The sequence below is a fragment of the Pituophis catenifer genome, unplaced genomic scaffold (assembly GCF_029215685.1).
Source record: "Pituophis catenifer annectens isolate HBS135680 unplaced genomic scaffold, rPitCat1.0.hap2 SCAF_12, whole genome shotgun sequence".
Lineage (NCBI taxonomy): Eukaryota > Metazoa > Chordata > Lepidosauria > Squamata > Colubridae > Pituophis > Pituophis catenifer.
In genome coordinates, this window is record NW_027256892.1 from 24,376,262 (window position 1) to 24,399,649 (window position 23,388).

At 44.1% G+C, this 23,388-nt stretch overlaps 2 protein-coding genes across 2 annotated transcripts in view; one reads left to right on the forward strand and one right to left on the reverse strand.

The window, feature by feature from the left end:
- Positions 1-9,064, reverse strand: part of TRIM29 (tripartite motif containing 29) — a 24,036-nt gene extending 14,972 nt beyond the window's left edge. The window contains exons 1-3 of the mRNA XM_070952323.1: positions 9,050-9,064; positions 3,830-3,925; positions 98-331 (exon numbers count right to left, since the gene is read on the reverse strand). Of these exons, the coding sequence (XP_070808424.1) occupies positions 98-331; positions 3,830-3,925; positions 9,050-9,064 (345 nt within the window). The remainder of the gene's footprint in view (positions 1-97; positions 332-3,829; positions 3,926-9,049) is intronic.
- A 6,515-nt stretch (positions 9,065-15,579) lies between these two features.
- Positions 15,580-23,388, forward strand: part of USP2 (ubiquitin specific peptidase 2) — a 22,024-nt gene continuing 14,215 nt past the window's right edge. The window contains exons 1-3 of the mRNA XM_070952324.1: positions 15,580-15,633; positions 15,938-16,098; positions 18,193-18,248. Coding sequence (XP_070808425.1) covers positions 15,580-15,633; positions 15,938-16,098; positions 18,193-18,248 — 271 coding nt within the window. The remainder of the gene's footprint in view (positions 15,634-15,937; positions 16,099-18,192; positions 18,249-23,388) is intronic.

The following is a 23,388-nucleotide window of genomic DNA, read 5'->3' on the forward strand; positions in this document are numbered from 1 at the left end:
ATGGTGTCAACGGAGCCAATGCATTAGCAGTTGATCAGGCTGAAATCATCTTTGTTGATGGACTTTGTTCTCCCAAGCAGCCCGAGAAAACCTGTACCTGTAGGAAGAGCACAGAGTCGCTGATTAGGCCAATCTGTTCCCTGGTTTCCTTGTCCTCCTGCAACAATTTGACCCTGTCTTCCAGTTCCTCCACAATCTCCTTGATGTTCTCCACCGCCACCTTCTCCCGGTGATCCAGGCCAGCTTTGACCTCATCCCGCTGTTTCTCGACGTCACGGATCAGCTCTTTGAAATGCTGGTCTACGGTGGCTTTTTCGTTGGCAGTAAAATTCTAAACGGAGACCCCCGAAAAGGGTGAAGAGAAAACCCATTTTCCGTTAAAAATCCGAAACAGGCCATTGCAGAGGAACTATTAATTTAAGATCTTCCTTCAGGACAGGACTCTGTATTTTGTAAGGAGGCGAATTTCTCTCTTTGTTTTTTAAGAAAAATCCTCACTTTAAACCAAGGGGTTTTTAATTCTTTCTGGAAATTCTCACCATAAATCAAACTCTCTGAAGACTTGGGGCATAACTCCCAGAGATCTCCAAAAGTAGCTATCAAATTATAATTTCAAAGTATTCATTCAGGAGAAGTTATTAAACCCAGGACCGGGGAGTAATCTTTAACTAGATGTAATCTTAATAGCAAATTATTCTATCCTATTCCAGCAAGCCGGCCTGGCCTAATTTTCTCCCCTTTCTTTTAAATTTTTAAATTGAAATTTTAATTTGTTTTAAATTATTGGGATTTTTAATTATCTTGGGCTAAATTATTTAATTTGGTTTTAATTATGTTTCTAACTTTTGTATTTGTGTATTTTATTTTGTGCCTGTTCACCGCCCTGAGTCCTTCGGGAGTAGGGCGGTATATAAATTTAATAAAACAAAACAAAACAAACAAAGAAACAAATGACTGCAACTTTTTGGAGTGCGGCTTTCAGTTAAAAGAAGAAGAGGACATGTTGGCTTCTTTTTCCAGTAATAAGTTCAGCAAAATTTCATTGCCTTAGTCATGTATTTACATCAGTGATGGGATTCAGCCGGTTCTCTCCGGTTCGTGCGAACCGGTAGCGGCCGCTACGGGAGGCTCCGCCCACTCGCCCAAATGGTGGCGTGTGTGAGCGCAGCGAGCGCGCACGCATGCTCATATTTGCGAACCAGTAGGGAAGGTAAGTGAATAAGGAGTGGGTTCTACTTATCTTTACTACCAGTTTGCAACGGGAGCAAGCGCGAGCGCTTCTGTGCATGGGCAGATCGTCAATTATGACATCCGGTTGGGTGGAGCCTCCTGCCGCTTTTACTACCGGTTCTACAGAACCGGACAGAACTGGGAGCAACCCACCACTGAAGTGAATCCCACCTCTGATTTAGATATGGGATAAGTAGAGAATCCAGAGGTGGTCATTTCGAATTTTGTCATTCACATTCGAGATGCTTCCGTTGGAGCAACCCCTTCTGAGCATCCTAGAATCCCAGCGAAGGAACCATCCTACCTAAGAACCAACCACGGATTTTAATTTTTGTTAAAAATGTTGCTGAGCGAGGAGAAACCACTGCAGAAATCATGCCGCGACTTGCAGCCGAGATCTAACGAATCCTCTCCTTGTGGCTTTCTCGTTCGTTCATAAGGCTCCTCATCACCCATTCAAGTCAAGCGATGGGCTTCTGCTGAGAACTTTTTTTTTTTTTCTCACAGAAAAATTCTCCGCTAAGTTTCTCCCAAAACGCAGATGGTTTCTTTGCGGTCACAGTAAGAACACCATACATAAACGACGTTGTGAAATTCTGGGAGCCTGGGCAGGGGTGAAATCTACTTACCTTCCCCACCGGTTCAGAAGTGCACACGCCACGCATCACGTTCGTACATGGACCCTCTGTGCATGCACAAACCCTTCTGCATTGACTCTAAACTGATTTTGTAGCTTTTGAAATTCTTAAATCTTAAATTTGAATTGGTATTCCCACGTTTAATCTTATTTATTGGATATTCTGTTTTCATTTGTCTTTTAACTTTTGTATTTTCTGTTTCTTATTGTTGTGAGCCGCCCTGAGTCCTTCGGGAGAAGGACGGCATATAAATCCAATAAATAAATAAATATAGAACAGGTTGCTTCCGGGCAGGTGGACTACCGGGCAGGTGGACTACCGGGCAGGTGGACTACCGGGCAGGTGGACGGAGCTTCGCGCTGCCGTCACTACCGGTTCTCCGAACCGGTCCGAACCGGGAGCATTTCACCCCTGAGCCTGGGGGTGGGGTATGAGTGTGAGTAAATTCAGGATTCTTAGGTATGTGTGTATAGCTCCAAACTAGAGACATCACTATTATGAAATTCACAGGAAATAATAATAATAATAATAATAATAATAATAATAATAATAATAGATCTGAATTAATTCTGCTTTGATTAGATCTCATCTCATGGAAAGAGGTTATGTTCTGAGCACCACACCTTAAGGACGACCAAAAAATTGGAACAAGTTTGGAACAGAGCTGTCAGAGAGCAGCAGTGACATCCCACCGAAAAGATTAAAGGAGATGGAAACATAAATGGAAGTATGAGTAGAGGTGAGATCAAATACCTGAAAAGCAAAAGATTAAAATTTAATCTTCATAGTTCAGGGGTGAATCATTTGGGGGAAAAAATGGATTTTAGCTACAGGGCACCAAATTCTGACTTGGGGGGTGGAGAAATCCTATCAAAAAGCTATGATCAACAAACCCAGTTATATCCTGTTGCTACTTTGGGAAAAGCCAACCTGGCACAAATTAAAAAGTGGACTGGTGGCATCTCTGCATGATGTCACTCTGGATCCACCACCTCTAGGGTGAAAGAGGAGACTGAAGAGGTGGGAGTTTCCAACAAAGAGAAAATGAACCATGCCAGGAGCTCCAGCACTGCAAATCCAAGCCAAACTTCCAGTGATTCTCTATAAACTCCAGTTGAGTCAGATAAACCTTGATGGAGCTGATGAAAAAGAAAGTGGCATGTAGATGACCACGCTAAGCCCGAGGGAGGGGTCAAGCACATCATCAGTCATGAGTTCCTTCACTCCCACAACAGATTTATGACCAGCCCACCCTGAATTCTATTGATTCTTATCTACCGCCAATTTGCTTGGACTGTTAGTAGTTCAGATTCTTGTAGAGCAGGCGTGTCAAACTCAAAGCCTGCGGGCCAAATCCGGCCGGCGATGTGGTCAGATCCGGCCCGCAAGGCCGTCCTGGAAAATGTAAGGGGCTGGCCCGCATCGCTACGGCCCAGTCTACCCAATGCAAAGCAGAAACATTGGGCCAACGTGGCTTCGTCCCAGTCTACACAATGCAAAGAGGAAACTTCAGGCCCATGTCACGTTGGCTCCATCTACCCAATGCAAAGTAGAAACATGCCAGCAGTTTGGGGAGTGGCATCAAGCTGGCCACGCCCACCCAGTGGCCACACCCACCCAGTCCAGCCACACCCACCCAGTCAGCCACACCCACCCAGCCCCCCAAGGTCAACCACAGCCCTGACGCGGCCCTCAATGAAATTGAGTTTGACACCCTTGTTGTAGAGAGCTTAAGCTTGCAATAAATCTTTATACCCATTTGCCTGGATCTTCTGACTTCCCTGGCGCTTAACACAGCATCGTGAAAAGGGCCACGTTGACGTGGGATGGGTGTCCGACCATCATGGGTCAAGAGGCTCAGTTGCCACGGATGATCGGATTGAAACCAAGCGAGCTCAAAAGGGGAAGTCAAGAGCTACCCTGAGAAGACCGAAGAGGAAGGACACCGGTGCATTGCTCACCTTGATACGGTCTCTCTCCTTGTGCCACTTGTCGACTTCATCGTCAAGCTCGACGATCTTCAGCTGCAGCTGTTCTTTTTGCAAAGAGAGTTCGGTCTACAGGAGGGAGAGAAGGAGAGTGATGAAACCGCCCAGCCCCAAGTCAACTCTCATGTCTTTGGCCCTGGAATCACAGGGCCTCCAGCTACCGCTTCTTGGCAAGCGCTGAGTTGGCTTTGGAAAACACCCACGTTTTAGGTTGTTCTCCGGTAGAGCCCAAAGCTCTGAGCTCCCAAAGCAAACCCGTGAAGAATAAAGAGGCTTAGAAGCCGTCAGATCTATTTTTTTTTTTTTTTGAATTAATCGCTTGGGAAGAAGTGGAAGTGGGAGAAATGGACCTGTTCATCAAGAGGGGCAAGGAGAAGAGGTAGATTTCAAAACTCAGCTAGGTTTGAATCAAAGCCCTGTGCTCAGGGTGCGCCTCTCCAAAACTAAATGCTTTTCGCGTTAATTGCCAGATGATGTCACCTTTTAATGTTGCAATTGATCAGAAGATGCCCGTGGTAGAAACGTGGTTGCAACACGACTTGTGGATTTGGGCCTGGCCCTTTGGCATGGGTACAAGAGAAGGTGGAGGAGAGAAGTTTGACCTCAATCCATCCATGCAGCTGCCCCGTCCCCCCCCCCACCCCCATTTTAAGGTGTGTCCTGGGCAGAGGGGAGCTAGAGACACCTTGATGGGTTCCTTAGCAAGCCCGTGAACAAAGTGCCAGTTTCATAAACACACAAAGGACCTTAGAAGAGGATATTTGGTGGCTCTGGGTTGAACTGTGGAGTCCTTGGTGCTCTCTGAGCTGGATTGTTTTCTTACAGATGTTTCATTACCCAAATAGGTAACGTCATCAATGCCAGAAGGGAATGGGGTTATATTGTATACAAACAGAGAGCAAAGCCCATCCTCTTTTAGCACAGATAATGAAAGGTCTGCAAGAAAACCACCCTCAGAAAGCACCAAGGACCCACAGTCCCTCCTCCTCCTCCTCCTCCTCCTCCTCCTCCTCCTCCTCCCTCTCCTCCTCCTCCTCCTCCTCCTCCCCTCCTCCTCCTCCTCCTCCTCTTCCTCTCCTCCTCCTCCTCCTCCTCCTCCTCTCCACACAAACCCCTTCCCCTTCTAGCACTGATGATGTTACCTAGTTGGGCTCAAGAAACTTCAGCAAGAAAACAACCAAACTCCCCCTCCTCCTTCTCATCCTCCTCCTCCTCCTTCTTCTTCTCCCCCCCTCCTCCTCTACCCATTCTCTTTCTCTTCCATTCCAGAAACCCCACTCCCTTCTAGCACTGAAGATGTTACCTAGTTTGGTAATGAAACATCTGCAAGAAAACCCACCAAACTCAGAAAACACCAAGGAGCCCACAAAGGAATTTATAACATCCACGGCTGTGGTCACATTTGTGCAAGTTGAGGAACTGATGTGGCGTCCAACCCATATGTAGTTCCTTACCTATATGACGCATACCACATTAACAGTCCCATATCAGTTCTATGTATTCACATCCAAATGAGCCTCTGGATTCACAAGCTACCACAATCTAGTTGCGGCAACAAAGTTGATGCAGTCCAGCCCTCCAGTTAGAGACACCTGGAGATGATTCCTGCGTAGAGCTTCCTGCCTAAGCAAGGGGAGTTGGACTAGAAGGCCTCCAAGGTCCCTTCCAACTCTGTTATTCTATTCTATTCTATTCTATTCTATTCTATTCTATTCTTATTCTATTCTATTCTATTCTATTCTATTCTATTCTATTCTATTCTATTCTATTCTTTATTGATTCCAATCTCTCTTCTCTTCTCTTCTTCTTCTCTTCTCTTCTCTCTTCTCTTCTCTTCTCTTCTCTTCTCTTCTCTTCTCTTCTCTTCTTCTCTTCTCTTCTCTTCTCTTCTCTCTCTCTTCTCTTCCCTTCCCTTCCTCCTTCCATTCCATTCTATTCTATTCTATTCTATTCTATTCTATTCTATTCTATTCTTTATTTATTCCAATCTCTCTTCTCTTCTCTTCTCTTCTCTTCTCTTTCTCTTCTCTTCTCTCTTCTCTTCTCTTCTCTTCTCTTCTCTTCTCTTCCCTTCCCTTCCCTTCCCTTCCCTTCCCTTCTCCCTTCCCTTCCCTTCCATTCCATTCCATTCCATTCCATTCCATTTCCATTCTATTCTATTCTATTCTATTCTATTCTATTCTATTCTATTCTTTATTTATTCCAATCTCTCTTCTCTCTCTCTCTTCTCTTCTCTTCTCTTCTCTTCTCTTCTCTTCTCTTCTCTCTCTCTCTTCTCTTCTCTTCTCTTCTCTTCTCTTCTCTTCCCTTCCCTTCCCTTCCATTCTATTCTATTCTATTCTATTCTATTCTATTCTATTCTATTCTTTATTTATTCCAATCTCTCTTCTCTTCTCTTCTCTTCTCTTCTCCTTCTCTTCTCTTCTCTTCTCTTCTCTTCTCTTCTCTTCTCTTCTATTCTATTCTATTCTATGCTATGCTATGCTATGCTATGCTATTCCTGAGAAGCTGAAATAGAATATCCGAAGACCAACCCTCTGCCTTATTAACAATGTACAGAAACACACTTTGTATAAAATAAGGAGGTGACATTTCGTTGCGATAGCTAATTAATTCATTAGCTCTTAGGTTTAACTCACTGCCTTCCCTTCCTCTATGCAAATCAGAGCATTCCAGCCTCAGATAACACCCCAACTTTTGCTGAAGAGCTGAAGAAATTGTTCAGGTTTTGCTTCAGCTGCATGGGTCCCCCGAGGCTGCACATGACACCCCTCCCCCCACCCCCGACCCCCCCGCCGCTGGGAACCACTCCAAAATGTTGCTTCATTGTAATTTTTAATTTGGCAGAAGAGGAAAAGATGAAAGGCATGAAGAGTAATCATGCGAACTGTATGAAATTAATCTAATTTAATTTGCATGGAAATTAAATTACACGTTATTTAATGCTGGGCCTTGACCTACCTGCCTGCTGTTTGGTTCCGGGGGACACCTCGTTTTCATAGTCCACACCCCACCCCCACTTTCAGGTGGCCCAAGGCCCTTCCCAAAGTTGGATCGGCTCACGAGCGGGACCTTTCCAGACTTCAGATCTCTAAGCCAAGCACCATCTCAGGAGTTCTTTTCTATCTTGGATCAGACTATCTCTTGGCAAGAGCATAAAAGGCAATAGTTGTAAGCTTCTCCCTTAAGATAGGGATGGGATGGGTTGAAAAAAACGTTTCTCACTCATTCGGACTGCTTGCAGAATTTCTGCATGCCTGAAGCAACCCTGACACCGTTAATGAGAGTGCCTTTTCTCACACTTCTTGTCTGTTTGCAAAAATATATATATATATATCAAAATGTTTTTTTTTTAGAGCCGGTGTGTAGGCGAATAGCTAATGTTAATGAGTTGAGGAAGGTGGAGGGACCATGCTTGATTCAAAGAAGATCTCCCTTCTTCCAAGCTGTTTGCATCCTGGTTTCATCAACATTAAAAAGCGCTCAAACAACTTATCCTTTTATAGGAGGTGCAAAAATTCAAAATAATTCACAATAGGAGCATGCAACAGAGACAATGCAACAGCTGGCATCGTTCCAACCCGGGCAGGAGTTTTCCGGGCAGGAGTTTTAAACAGAGGCAGCTTTCAAATATTTTTACCACCGGTTCGCAGTAACGTGCGCATTTCCTGAGAAGCCGAAAAGGTCCCCCTGGGGGAGGGGAGGGGGTGTTAAGGGGTTTTGCATTAGGTTAGGTTAGAAAGGTTAGGTTAGGTTAGGTTATTTTTTTTTTATTTGATTTTATATGCCGCCCTTCTCCGGAGACTCAGGGCGGCTTACAATGTGCTCAGCAATAGCCTTCATCCTTTTTTGTATATTTATACAAAGTCAGCTTATTGCCCCCACAAACTGGGTCCTCAATTTACCTACCTTAGAAAGGATGGAAGGCTGAGTCAACCTTGAGCCTTGGCGAGATTCGAACCTGCAGTAATTGCAGGCAGCTGGTCTTAATAACCAGCTTAATAACAGGGTGCCTTAGACCACTGTACTACCTAGGCTACTACCAAGGTTAGAAAGTTAACCCTTTCTTTTGTGTTGTTGTCTGCTTTATTTTTTCAGGATGTGGTTCTTTCTGTGGGGGGAGGGGGGCGCCTGTCAGCTTTGGAAGCCATATTAGGCCGGAAGTTTCAATGCTGCCACCTCCTCATGTGTGGGAAAGTAGGAGGGGGGATAGTAGGAGAGGGGGTTAGTAGATATAGTAGCATTTCTTCCTGTCGGTCAAGGTCAGGGTGATCCAGCATCTGGAGAAGGAGTGATCAGGGGGCTGGATTGGGATGGAACGGACGTTGATTGGATCATGTGATCGATTGGGGGAGAAAGGGGATGGTTTTTGGGGTGTTTTGACTTACTGAGGGAAAACCCAGGCTTTTCAGATTCGGATTTTTCCAGATGTGCCAGTTTGCCTATTCTAGTAAAGAGGACTTTGGAAAATGCTTGCTTCCGCATCTTTACTTGGAGCTGGGGTTTTTCTGGAACGCTGACACTCACTTCTCTATACCCATGGCTTAGGACTGGGGTATATACGAGACCGCCTTCTGCCAGCAATAACCTCCCACTGGCCAATACGCTCCCACAGAGAGGGACTCCTCAGGGTGCCGTCGGCCAAACAATGCCGATTGGCGACACCCAGGGGGAGGGCCTTCTCTGTGGGGGCACCAGCCCTCTGGAATGAGCTGCCCCTAGAGCTTCATCTTAGCCCCGACCTGCGTACTTTTCGCCGCGCCCTTAAGACCTTCCTGTTTCAGCAAGCCGGACTGGCCTAGTATGAATTTTTAAAATGTATGTATGTTTTAATTCGCAGCCAAATTTTATATTCGATTTTAATTGGTTTTAAATTTTATAAATCTATGTGTTTAATTACGGCTGTACACAGCCCTGAGTCCTTTGGGAGAAGGGGCGGTATAGAAATCTAATAAACTCTTAAACTCTTAAACTTCATACGGGGGGGCACCTTCCACGCATGTGCTTTGCTTGCGCATAGGCCTTCTACGCATGTGCCCGGCCTCGAAATGTTGCTAAATAGGATGACATAGCACCAGGGCGGGGGAGCGGGCCCACCCGTGATCGCCGCTACCGGTTTTACCCAACCGGCTGAATCTCACCACTGATTTTGAAGAAAGATTTGCTGAGCAATTGTAACCGTCCTGTTCTCACGTAACGGGGCGCCATCACGAGTAGGATTACTCACCCAACATGATGACTTTGTAAGATGTATGAACCAGCGAGGGAAAAAAGAAAAAAAAACAGCGAAGCGCGTAAGAAGAAGCGATGATTAAAAAACCGCGGGCAGAACGGAAGTGTTAACGCAGAGGTGGTGTCTTCCTCGCCAGCTAATCCTGACACTTTCCACGTGTAAAGAAAGAAAAACAGAGGGACACCTGGGGGCACTGTGGAGCTCGGTGGGAGTCTAGATTTGGTCCTGATCACGTCAGGTGGGATCCCACCTTGTCTCTGATGGTCGTGGAACTGCTCCTAAGGCCTAAGAAATATTAATCTCTTCTAACTTCCGCCTCAGAAGGTGGAAATTATTCTACTGACCCCAGGATCTGGGTGGCTGCTAATGAAATGGATTTAATTGGGGCAGTCCTAATATGGCTGGAGGCACGCAGCAGAGAGATGGTGAGATTGTAAAACATGTCTATTGCGTGATGCCTTGTGTCATTCCAGTTTTAACCACTTTCTCCCAGGGCCACCATTCACAAAGAATTCTTTCTGACCCAAGGACCTTCTCTTGGGAACATCTGCACGGAAAAGAAAAGAGAGGACAACACAATCGGGTCTCTTCTTTCATCACAACCCCACTTAATGAAGATCTCTCTCGCTTTCTCAATAGAGCTGTTGAAGTGATGAGATTGTCCTTCAGGTCATTTCTTAATAATACTCATTTACCAGAAACTCTCTGGAGCACAATAAAAACTCTCTTGGAAACTAAGCTTTTCAAGTATCACAGAGTGATTTTTTTCCCCCCTGTGTTGAATCACACTTGAGTTGAACAAAAGCTCTCTCAAAACATTGCTCTACCCATCTGGGAAAGAAGAGTTACTCATCCTTCAAACGATGTTCTCATTCACTCCCTTGATTTAATTACATATGATTTACACATTCAGTATGATCTGCACACTAGCTTGGGGAACTACCCGATGGGTTTTCTGCAACTGCATTGCTACAGGTTGCAAGAATGACCTGTGCAAAAGGTTCATGTCGAGGAGAAGACAGGAAACATGAGGAATGCCTCCACCGTTCCAGTATCTGCCTGTTCTCAAACTATCTTCAAGGTCTATCTAGGCCAGGGGTCCTCCAACCTTGGCAACTTTAAGACTTGTGGACTTCAACTCCCAGAGTCTTAAAGTTGCCAAGGTTGGAGACCCCTGTTCTAGGGCAGGATTTCCCAACCTTGACGATTTCCAGTTCATATACTGGATGCCATAACCATTGCTGAGAATTCTGGAAGTTGAAGTCTACTCACTTTCAATTTGCCAAGATTGGAAAACACAGGTCTATGGCATTTGCCTGGGTGTGGTCCAATGCTTACTCAAGAACAACCTTCTCAACCTGGAAATCTTTCTGCAGCATCAAGACAACCAACAACCACAATTCCTATCCAGCACCCAAGGATTTGTCTTACCAGGAAGAGGTATATAGGTTCCACCCGAAGTTACAATTTTGCATAGCCAGTCCTTTGTTTGACTATTGGCTCTGTGGAGGGTACCGACAATATCCCTGATTTTGAACTTCATCTACACTTAGAAGTTGCACAGATTCAAGACGATGTAGGCTAGGGAAAAATCAGCTTCCAAGTGGTTGGTTTCCTACTTCAGAAGACTTATTGTGGAGATAGATTTGAAGCTTCCCAGCCACTTGGATTTCTCCTGCTTTCTCCATGGGTCTCCCTTTCACACCTCCACTCCTCCCTAGATGATCTGAGAAGGAGTTTTGCACAGAGGGCTTGTTGGATGGTGTCTTTTTCTTATCCACCATGGAAAACAAATGTGAGAAGGGGGAAAAAAATGGGACCAGGCACCATCCATTGCCACTTTGGACAAATTCGTGTTGGCCCATCTAGGCCAGGTGTCAGCAACCTGCAGCTCCGGAGCTGCATGCGGCTCTTTGGCCCTCCACTGTGGCTCCTGTCGGGGTGAAGGTAAGGGCAATGGTGGGTGGTGGAGAAGTGATCGGAACAGAGACAGAGAGATACAGAGAGAGGGAGAGAGAGAGACATAGAGAGATACAGAGTGAGAGAGAGAGAGAGAGAGAGAGAGATACAGAGAGAGAGAGAGAGAGAGACATAGAGAGATACAGAGATGAGGGAGAGAGAGAGACATAGAGAGATACAGAGAGAGGGAGAGAGAGAGACATAGAGAGATACAGAGAGAGAGAGAGAGAGAGACATAGAGAGATACAGAGAGAGAGAGAGAGAGACATAGAGAGATACAGAGAGAGGGAGAGAGAGAGAGACATAGAGAGATACAGAGAGAGGGAGAGAGAGAGACATAGAGAGATACAGAGAGAGGGAGAGAGAGAGGACATAGAGAGATACAGAGAGAGAGAGAGAGAGAGAGAGACATAGAGAGATACAGAGAGAGGGAGAGAGAGAGACATAGAGAGATACAGAGAGAGGGAGAGAGAGAGACATAGAGAGATACAGAGAGAGAGGTGGGGGAGAAAGGGAGAGAGGGAGGAGGGAGGGAAAAGAGAGATGTCAAAAGGGTTTTGTGGGTCCTGGTGTTTTTTAACAACTGGTTCTCTGCCCTAATGACCGCCTGGGTAGGCGTGGCTAGGGGGTCAGGTGACTGGTAGGAGTGAGTGATGTTGAGTTGGCCACGCCCACCCAAGTTTTGTGGCTCCCGGTGTTTTCTTTTCTGTGGGAAACGGGTCCAAAAGGCTCTTTGAGTGTTTAAGGTTTGAAGACCCCTGTCTAGGCAAAATACTGGACCATTGCAGAAGAAGACTAAGCAAATGGACCTCCTGCAGAAGGTTTAAGGGAAAAGTTAGGGCTGGGTCTCAGGTGGCCCAGAAATGTCCATCTTCACCCTCTTCAAGAATTCCTTGTCGGTTTCTCCCAGGAATAAGAAGAGCAACTGATTAAGAATCAGTCCAGCCATCTCAGTGAAACTTGGCTGCGGTATCATATAATTAGATCTGGAATATATTAGGAGGGAGGACCGGCAAGGTTAAAAGTCAGCCAACGCTTTGATTTATTAAACAGGAGCATCTGCTGCGTGCAGAAACCAAGAAGCCACGCGGACTGCCGAGCCAAGGGCTCGGTGGCTTGGTGTTCAGAAAGTTCTTGGTGTGCTCCCAAATGCCTGCCAGCTTTGAATGCGCCCTCTCCAAGCTGCCATGTTCAGAAATATATGAGCATGCCTTGCAGGAGGTTTCTGAGAAGGTCATGTGAGGTCTCCATGAAATCCAAAAGGGATGCGGAGAATGGCCTCCTTTGAAATTCCCTCCCCAGCAATTCAGCGGGGTTGAATTTCTTTCTAGCCAGATTCCCAGGGTGTGTTCACCACAACACCTTTGTGGGAACCGAAGCTACGTTCTTCTTTCTTTTTTAAAAAAAAAAAATATTTTTATTAGTTTTAAAAATAAAACAATGGACATTGTTCAACGTCGGGACTGCCTACTACCTATTTACGGGACCGCCTACTACCACCAATAGCCTCCCACCGGCCAGTACGCTCTCATAGAGAGGGACTCCTCCGGGGTGCCGTCAGCCAAACAGTGTCGACTGGCGGCCCCCAGGGGGAGAGCCTTCTCTGTGGGTGGCACCTACCATCTGGAATGAGCTCCCCCCGGAGATACGGAGGATCCCGGATCTGCGCTCCTTCCGCCGTGCTGTGAAGACCTTTTTATTCCATCAAGCGGGCTTGGCCTGATCTCTTCCCTTTTTAAATATGTAAATTTTAATCTGTTTTTTAAATTATTGGGGTATTTTAATTTGTCTGGGCCAAAAAGTTTAATTTGATTTTATCGGGTTTTTAAATTTTGTGTATTTATGTATTTTATTGTTGGCTGTTCACCGCCCTGAGTCCTTCGGGAGTAGGGCGGTATACAAATCAAATAAACTAAACTAAAACTAACGTCTCTGGTTTCTAACATTTACGTCGAATTCAAGTGAATAAGTAATATATTCCTTAATCTATATACAAATTTACATATCTCCTATTTCATTATATATCAAAGTATACAGTATTTTACTTCCTAAACAGCTATACATATATTTAGTAAACCTATATTCCATTCACAAATTCAATGTACCTTGATATATTGATATACATTGATATATACATTTCAGACATTCATTAGCCCTTGTTTTTGGCTTCTTCCTCTTATCTAACCAATTATAAAATTTATTCCAGACTTCATAGTATGTTGATTCACTTTTGTCTTTGAGTTCTAAGTAAGACTGTTCATCTCTGCACAGCTGTAAATTTTGTGCATTACTTCTTCTTCTCAGGGTATTTCTTTACACTTACATTTTTGAGCAGATGCTAATCTAGCTTCGTTCTTCTTGAGAACATCAGTTGACCTAGCCTTGGTATGCACGTTAGCTGTTGACATACCATTCTTCTAAAGACTAGGCAACACTCGGGTTGTATTGTGTCGGTTCGCAAGCTTTAGAGAGGTCCTCTGTGGGTGAAGGACCAAGGTAGGAGGTATCTGACATACCTATTTCACGCAGGTTTTAACAGGTGTCTTCCTGAATAAGTTTGAGGATGGAAGCAGCAAATAATATACAAGAACCTAAGGAATCATAAAGAGGCAGCACCTCTAAGAAAATGAATGCTACTATTGTCACATATTTCATTTCTATCTTGATCAAGATGGGAGACCAATAAACAAGGCGCATGGATGAATGAATAGAGGTGAAAAGGAGTCTAAAAGCCAAATCTTTCCACACCTAGAGTACTTCATCCAGTTTTGGTCACCACACTATAAAAAAGAGGTTGAGATTCTAGAAAGAGTGCAGAGAAGAGCAACAAAGAGGATTAGGAGACTGGAGGCTAAAACATACGTCAGAATGATTGCGGGAACTGGGTATGCTAGTTTAATGAAGAAAAGGACCAGGGGGAGACATGATAGCATCTTCCAATATCTCAGGGGCTGCCACAAAGAAGAGGGAGTCAAGATATTCTCCAAAGCACCCGAAGGCCAGACAAGGAATAATGGATGGAAACTGAACAAGGAGAGATTCAACCTAGAATGAGGAGGAACTTTCTGACAGATGAAAACAATCAACCAGTGGAACAGAAGTTGCCATCAGAAGTTGTGGGAGCTTCATCCCTTGAGACTTTCAAGAAAAGATTGGACTGCCATTTGTCAGGGTATATGCTTGAGCGGGGGGTTGGACTAGATGACCTATAAGGTCCCTTCCAACTCTGTTAATCTGTTAGCTGATTAAACATATCATTTTCAGATATTCTGAAATGGGATGAGATCATCGGTGGAGCCGCTATCAAAGTTTCGGCATTCACGGCATCTTATTCTCAAAATAAGACGGGAAACAAAATATTTTTCTGTTCGTTTCGGATCATTTTTCCCCCTTCTAGTCATTGCATTTTAAGCTCAGTTTTCTGTTTTCTTAGTTGCTCTAAAATATTGCAATTAACTTCAGATTTCTGCTCTGTTAGATGGGTGTGTGTATGTGTGTGTAGTTTTGTAGAAACCATTTCAGCCTCTTAAACTGAGGAAGGACAAATACCAGGAAACCTAATATTAGAAGTTTTAATCACTACAAGGAACCTGTTTTCCGGAAAACTGATGACTCCCATTTTACTATTCGAAACCAATTTACCCCAAAAGTAGTTTGCGTTAAAACAATATATTGCTCACCAGATACGTTGTAACCAAAACGTAGAAATCCAACCACTGTGAGGATTGTAAGTAAATTCAGAGATATTAGAAAGGATTAATGAGGGCGAAACGAGACATTACGAATATGAGTCGAAAAAAAGAAATCTACTCTTCGCCCTGGTTCAACAGTGTGGAATATATCGAAGAGATTGGAGATAAATTAGCCGAATTGAAATCCTACTGACTTCACATGTACCACTAAGCTATGTTTGATTTAATCTGGTTTATGGACCACACAACCGTTGCTTATGCAATAAATTAAACAACGATGGCTTACAACTGTGTGAGCAGGCCCAGCATTTAGTTCAGCTATCACATAATCCTGTTTGTTTTTAACCAGTGGTGAAATCCAATTTTTTTTAACTACTGGTTCTGTAGGCGTGGCTTGGTGGGCATGGCAGGGGAAGGATACTGCCAAAATCCCCATTCCCACCCCACTCCAGGGGAAAGGATACTGCAAAATCCCCATTCCCACCCCACTCCTGGGGGAAGGATATTGCAAAATCTCCATTCCCACCCCACTCCGGGGCCAGCCAGAGTGGTTGTATTTGCCAGTTCTCTGAACTGCTCAAAATTTTCCGCTACTGGTTCTCCAGAACCTATCAGAACCTGCTGGATTTCACCCCTGGTTTTAACCATGGTTCGCTCAACAGGCATCCATACATTTCAATAACTTGTTCTATCTTGTAGACCATTTAGATTCCTTTTTTAATGCTTTGTTTTTTTCCTGAAATGGCAAAAAAAAGCACTTGCAATATGTAAAAGGACATATAAAAGTTCAACAGAAAGTGTGTGGATAGAACACTGTTCAATAGAACAGTGACGCCAAGATGGCGACAGGAGTGCAAATACTGGCATTATCTATGGGCAGCTTAGTGTCTGATGTGAGTCCATAAATCATGGGCATCGTCATCATTATCCCGGTGTTTCCCCGAAAACCCGACCTACTCAGAAAGTAAGTCCTAGCTTGATTTTACACATGGGCCCAATATAAGCCCTAACCCGAAAATAAGCCCTAATTAGGACCCCTGCCTACTCCAGGGTGCGCTAGTAAAAATTAAGCTAGCGTGCGAATTGGGGGTGGTGGAGCTGCCCTCTACTTACCTTCGGACAGTTGCAGTCCCATGCCTCACACACCTTGGCCCATTTCTTCTGAAGCCAACACGGCTTTCCTGAAGGCTTCTGTAGCCGACAACAGAGCTTCAGATTGATCAGGAAAGCTTTGCCAGCTGCAGAAGAAGCGAGCTGAGGTGTGTGAGGCCTGGCTGCAACTATCTGAAGCGGAAGAAGTTCCTGAAGGCCGCCGACAGCGAAAAGGAGGCCGGGGACGACGCGTACAAGCGAGATGAGTCAGTGGATGACATTTCCCCCTCCCCCCGAAAATAAGACCTGGTGCCTTTTTTGGGTGGCAAGAAAAAAATAAGACAGGGTCTTATTTTCAGGGAAATACAGTACCACTGAGCACAACTTAGCCCCACATGGCTTAGTCAATAAAGTCATCACAGGTCCAGTTCATCCACATCCACAGAATATGATGGTTTTAAAACCAGGGGTGAAATGCTCCCGGTTCGGACCAGATCGCCTGATCTGGTAGCGATGGTGGCGGGGTGGTTCGGAGAACCGGGTAGCAAAAATCCCTGCGACGCCCCCCACCCCCATGCCCGCTGAGCCACGCGATCGTTAGAGGCTTTTTTTTCTTTACTTTTAAAAGCATTTTTTCTACAACCTCTTCGGCCAAAAAAATGCTTTTAAAAGTAAAAAAAAAAGCCTCTGATGATCGCACAGCTCAGCTGGCATCGTCAGAGGCTTTTTAAAAGCATTTTTCTCTAAAAAATGCTTTTAAAAGCCTCTGACGATGCCAGCTGAGCTGCCTGATCGCCAGAGGCTTTTTAAAAACATTGTTTTCTGCAACCTCTTAAGGTTGTAGAAAAAATGCTTTTAAAAGTTAAAAAAAAAGTTGGCCATGCCCACCCAGTCACATTAACCCCCCCCCCCAACCAAGCAACGCCCACAGAACCGGTAGTAACGAATTTTACATTTCACCACTGCTTTAAACTACTTCCAAAAATCACTTCCCTTCTTGCATCGTCCATTACCTTCACCACTTCTACCCGTTTGAGACCCTGCTGCTTTCTAGCTTGTTCGTTTATTCAGATTTCCATCTTGCTTTCCAGCACTGAGAACTTGGGAACCACTGATCACTCCAACTGTAGATTCATTCAAGGAGATGAATCAAGATGAGATGGGGACGCCCCCTGAGGTTTAATGCAACAGGCTGGAGCCAAATGTGGGTGGCCCTTGTTTTCCACACTCGACACTGGCATTAGAAATCTGAACTCAAACCCAAGTGGTGAGTGAAGAACTTGAACCCAAAGAGAGAAAGTGAGATGGAAGTTCAGCAGGAGATTGTCACATCTGTAGCCTGCAGAGGAATTGAAACTCCCATGGAATCAGGTCTATCATGCCCCACTAGATTGAGAGAGAGAGAGAGAAAGAGAGAGAGAGAACAGGAAGGAGGAGAGAGGGAGGGAGGGAAGGAGGAAGAGAGGAAAGAGGGAGGGGACACAGAGGGAGAGGGAGAGGGAGGAAGGGAGAGAGGGAGGGAGAAGAGAGAGAGAGGAGAGAAGGAGGGAGAGAGGGGAGAGGGAGGGAGACAGAGGGAGAGGGAGAGGGAGGGATGGAGGGAAGGAGAGGGAGGGAAAATGAGAGGGATGAGAGAGATAGAGGAGAGAGGGAGGGAGATAGAGGGAGAGGGAGAGGGAGGGAAGTGAGAGAGGGAGGGAGAAGAGAGAGAGAGAGGGAGAGAGGGAGGGATGGGAGAGAGGAGAGAAGGAGGGAGACAGAGGGAGAGGGAGAGGGAGGGAGGGAAGGAAGGAGAGGGGAGGGAGAGAGGAAGAGGGAGAGAGAGAAAATTTCTATTCTTTCCACTCTAGACAGTCTACCAACATTTGACAGGGGCGTTGGGACTACAACAACCATAATTCCCTTCCAGGGATCCCAGTGGCCAAATCCTCCTTCCTTAAGGAGCGGTCTGTTGAGCCAGTTGCTTTGGAAGAAGAAGTGGGGGGTTGTGATAGGTGGTGGAAGAGAACAGGGATTTTCCTGTTCATTTCCTATTTCAGTCATTCAACTCCTTTGGGATGCCTGAATCATTTCTCCAATTACCTAAAAATGTAACTTCAGCAGCTGCTTTTGCAGGGTCAACGTCACCACCTCCTGGCCTCAGAAGAGGACCCAGAGAGGGCCTCCCTTTTGTTGTTGAGGAACCAGAAAATTTGAGATCACTCTCCCTCTCTCTCTCTCTCTCCTCCCTTCTGTGCAATTACTTAATTCTTTTTTAATTGCTACCCTGACGGCCTCCCTCCTACACATTCCCACATTGCCTTGGCCCTCTTTGCAAAACCTTTTTGGGTCCTTCAGTCTCTTTGTCTTCCCTTCTGCAGCCCAGAAATTGGAGAATCTTTTGCAACGTTTCTCAACCTGGCCCACTTGAAGATGGGTGGACTTCAAGTCCGCCGAATTCCCCACCCATCTTAAAGTATGATGTTGAGAAACACTGCTTTTGGGGGGGATGGAGAGTCAGCAGGCTCATTTAGGGATGCAAGATCCAATGTGGGTCGGTCACCAGGACCAGAGGTTGAGTCTTATGAGCTTTTGGACTCTGAAGTCCATCCTCAGGGAACGGCTCTCACACCAGAATGTCTGTTTTGACCTATGGAGATTCTCAGTCATCCAGATCATGGTTGTCTCAAAGGTGCTTTCTCAAAAGTCAACTGGGCTTTCTTTGATTTTCTTTGAAAGCATTTCGCTTCTCATCCAAGAAGCTTCTTCAGGTCTGACTGGATGGTGGGGAAGGAACGAAGGAAATGAGAAAGAGGGAGGGAGGGAGGGAGGGAGGAAGGAAGGAAAGAAGGCAAGGAAAGAAAGAAAGAAAGAAGAAAAGAAAGAAAGAAAGAAAGAAAAGAAAGAAAGAAAGAAAGAAAGGAAGAAGAAGAAGGAAGGAAGGAAGGAAGGAAGGAAGGAGAAGGAAGGAAGGAAGGAAGAAGGAAGGAAGAAGAAAGAAAGAAAGAAAGAAAGAAAGAAAGAAAGAAAGAAAGAGAAAGAAAGAAAGAAAGAAAGAAAGAAAGAAAGAAAGAAGAAGAAAGAAAGAAATTTCCAGGTAATTTTCATCACCAAAACTTTGGGGCATGCTTCATGCAACACACCCAACCCCCAAAGTTGGGTGACTTGAGGATGGACCACGATGGAAACTTAAGTTCAAATCTCCTATAAAGAATCAAGAAGCAATGGATGAAAATTAATCAAGAAGAGAGACAACCTAGAACTAAAGAGAAACTTCCTAACAGTGAGAACAATTAACCAGTTGAATACCTTACATCCAGTGCTCCAAACACTGGAGGCATTCAAGAAGAGACTGGGCAGCCATTTGCCTCAAAATAGAGGATCTCCTGGTTGAGCAGAGGTTTGGACCAGAAGACCTCCAAAGTCCCTTCCAACTCTGCTATTCGATTTGTTTCAGTTCAATGTTGTTATTATGGTAAATGGTGAAGGGATCTTTAAGTTGTTTAGCCTAGTGAAAAGAAGGACTAGGGGTCACATGATAGCAGTCTTTCCAATATTTGAGGAGCTTCCACAAAGAAAGAGGGGGGTCAAACCTATTCTCCAAAGCACCTGAAGGCAGGACAAGAAGCAACGGGTGGAAACTAATCAAGGAGAGAAGCAACCTAGAACTAAGGAGAAATTTCCTGACAGTGAGAACAATTAACCAGTGGAACAACTTGTCTCCAGAAGTTGTGGAGGCTTTTAAAAGAGATTGGACAACCACTTGTCTGAAATGGTATAGGACCTCCTGCTTGAGCAGAGGGCTGGACTAGAAGACCTCCAAAGTCCCTTCCAGCTCTGTTATTCTGTTAAATCATTGACATTCTGGTATTTGGAGAGAATTAAGTTAGAACAGGGGTCTGCAATCTTAAACACTCAAAGAGCCATTTGGACCCGTTTCCCACAGAAAAGAAAACACCGGGAGCCACAAAACCTTTCCCGTGCCTGAGTATTTCTTGAGTGGCCACAAACTAGCCTATGTAGTTGAATTAAACGTTCTGTTTTCTTCTGAAACTTTTCTTTTCTTGGATTTATCCATGGTTGGCCTACCGGGGAGTTGAAAAAATCAATAAATCGTGTGCCGGTGAGTGTCGCATATTGGCGGTTGTGACCCATATTTTGATGTGACAGGGAGCCGCCGCAGAGGGGTGTGAAAGAGCCACATGCGGCTCCAGAGCTGCAGGTTGCTGACTTCTGAGTTAGAAGGTTGAATAGTTTCTTAAAATAGCTCCAGCAAGAACCTGTCGGTATCTTAAAACACCTGAAACGCCCTCCCCAGTTCCCCAAAATACAGGAAATCCAGTCCCGCTAGAAACTGAGTCTATCCATGTCAGAACTAGCCAACCAGCTGGTTGGGCGAAACTTGGTTCTAGCTGGAAGTTCAGGGTGGTGTGTGAACCCAGCATCTTGGATTAATTCAGCAAATTGAGGTTCAATTATAACCATGAGTAATATGCTGGGCGAACCTAGATGCGAGTGAGAGATTTACATTGAAGTCTAGCCAGCGCGATCAACACTTTCCCCCTCCCTAGTGTGTGCCCCACAGCCACATAAGATTGTCCACCGCAGGTAGAGGAGCCCTGATTTGTATAGATGTGGATGACTAAATAACGTAGGCGTACATAGCAATACATGTAGGGGCAGGAGGAGAAATCCTAAACTTCTCCGTGGGATGAAACTTGATCAGATTCATACTGCATTTTCTTTGTTATTTAGAGAAACAAGGGGTGCCTTCTTAAGGATTTCTCATATTTTATCAAAAAAAATGTTAAGGAGGAGGAGGAGGAGCGATAAGAGGATACACCCTTTTAAAATAGTCCATCGAAGAAGAAGAAAATACTTTGCCAGAAAAATTATATAGAGAGCCTGAAGATGACAGGGTTGTGAGCCTGTCGAAACGTTGCTTTAAGAAAAACTTTTAAAGTCACTGGTAGGATTTTAGCTGAGGTTTTAAAGGACCTTGCAGAGTGCTCTGTAAGGATTTTTAGAAGATTTTAAGCTGGGATTTTTAACCAGGGTTTTAAATATTTTAACCAACTTATTTACAATGACGCAGGAAAACACCCGAGATTTTACTTTTTTGCATATGCACAACCCGCGAAAACTTAAGAAGACACACACACACACACACACACACACACACACACATATATATACACACACACACACACACACATATATATATATAATAAATATATACATATTTAATAAATATAAATATATATTTAATATTACACGTTTTGACTGCAGCGAGAATTGTATTTGCACAATACTGGAAAAATGAGGAAACTCCTTCAGATAAAAATATAACCAAAACAATATAAACTGTGCAGAAATGGATAGGTTAAGATTAAGTATACAGGATAAAGAAGACACAGAATATTTCTTAACCTGGGATTTGTTTTATCAATGGTTAGATAATAAAGGTAGAAATTAGAAGTTGGAGGAATACTATTATAGACAAGTAAAGAATATTATTACTGCTATTATTATGTATATGTAAAATGACCCAGATAGTATACTGTCTATTAAATATCTATATATGTTAAAGAAAAATGTATAAATAAAAATTATTTTAAAAAAAAGAAGAAAAAAATATAGGTAATCCTTGACTTATGACCACACTTGAGCCCAAAAACTTATATTGCTAAGTGAGACAGTAATTAAGTATATTTTGTCCGATTTTATAACCTTTCTTGCCACCGTTGTAAACTGAATCACATGCAGTTGTTGAGTTAGTAACGTGGTTGTTAAGTGAATCTAGCTTCCCCACTGACGTTGCGTATCAGATGGTCGCAAAAAGGGATCACGTGAACCCAGGATGCTGGGACCATCATAAATATCAGTCAGTTGCCAAGTATCTGGATTTTGATCAGGTAAGTGTGAAAAAATGGTCTTAAGTCACTTTTTTCAGTGCCATGGTAACTTCAAACGGTCACTAAATGAAATGTTGTAAGTCAAGGACTATCTGTATTTTATTTTATTTTTTTAAAAAAAAAACCCAGATCTCCCTTTGACAAATCCCATTCACCAACCTCTTTGGCCTGCAATTCCTAAGGAGAAAGGACACTTGTTGACTTAAACTTTTAGACAAAGGGAAATGCTATACGGTCTTTAACAGATTAACAGTGTTGGAAGGGACCTTGTAGGTCATCTAGTCCAACCCCCCACCCAAGCAGGGGATCCTACACCATTTCTGACAAATGGCAGTCTGGTCACTTCTTGAAAGCTTCCAGTGATGAAGCTCCCACAACTTCTGAAGGCAACTTCTGTTCCATGGATTGATTGCTCTCACAGTCAGAAAATTCCTCCTTATTTCTAGTTTGAATCTCTCCTTGATCAGTTTCCATCCATTATTCCTTGTCTGGCCTTCAGGTGCTTTGGAGAATAGCTTGACCCCTTCCTCTCTGTGGCAGCCCCTCAAATATTGGCAACTACTATCATGTCTCCCCTGAGTCTCAAAATCTTTTTTTATAGTGTGGTGACCAAAATTGGATGCAGTACTCCAGGTGTGGTCTTACTAAAGCTTTATAGAGTGGAATTAGTACCTCCCTTGATTTTTGATTGTATCCCTCTGTTAATGCAGCTAATTTTTTTCTTCAGCCTCTATGGAGTTTTTAAAACCTCCATTACAATGTCCCTTTAAATGAGTGGGGCTGAAAGCTTTTCAAGACTGAAAGGAGGTTAGACGTTCAAGAAGAATGGGGGAAAAAAGACAAAAAGAAACCAACAGTTTCAAATGTTAAGTTGGGTTGGTAATATGACGCTTTGGGTTTTTTTTTTAATGCTCCCTCTGCCATCCACGAGGCTCCAAAATCCGTGTAATCCTGCCCAGATTCCAGCAAATTGGTGTAATTTGCCTCTCTGCTAATCCTTAAAGCATCCGTCACTGACGACAAAATGGAAAAAAAACTCTTGTGGAATTGCAAACAATTACGGTTTTTTTCACAAGTCGGCGAAGGACTTCACGCGTCGTGCTACAACAAACCACCTTCTTTAAACTGTGGTTTACTCAATTAACCGTCGGCAAAACCGAACCTGAGGCAAAGCCAACCGAAGCCTAGAGAAATGGGTCCTTTAAAACAGGGCTCTCCAAATTTGGCAATTTTTAAGACTTGTGTATCTTATGTTTTGTACCTTATGATTCTTGACGAATATATTGTATTTTTTTTTCTTTATGTACACTGAGAGCCTATGCACCAAAGACAAATTTCTTGTATGTCCAAATCACACTTGGCCAATAAAGAATTCTATTCTATTCTATTCTATCATTCTATTCTATTCTATTCTATTCTATTCTATTCTATTCTATTCTATTCTATTCTATTCTATTCTATTCTGCAGTAGGTTTCAGCAGGTTCTGACCAGTTCTGGAGAACCGGTAGTGGAAATTTTGAGTAGTTTGGAGAATCGGTAGTAAAAATTCTGATTGGCCCCGCCCCCATCTATTCTTTGCCTCCCAAATCCCAGCTGATCGGGAGGAAATGGGGATTTTGCAGTAACCTTCCCCTGGAGTGGGGTGGGAATGGACATTTTAC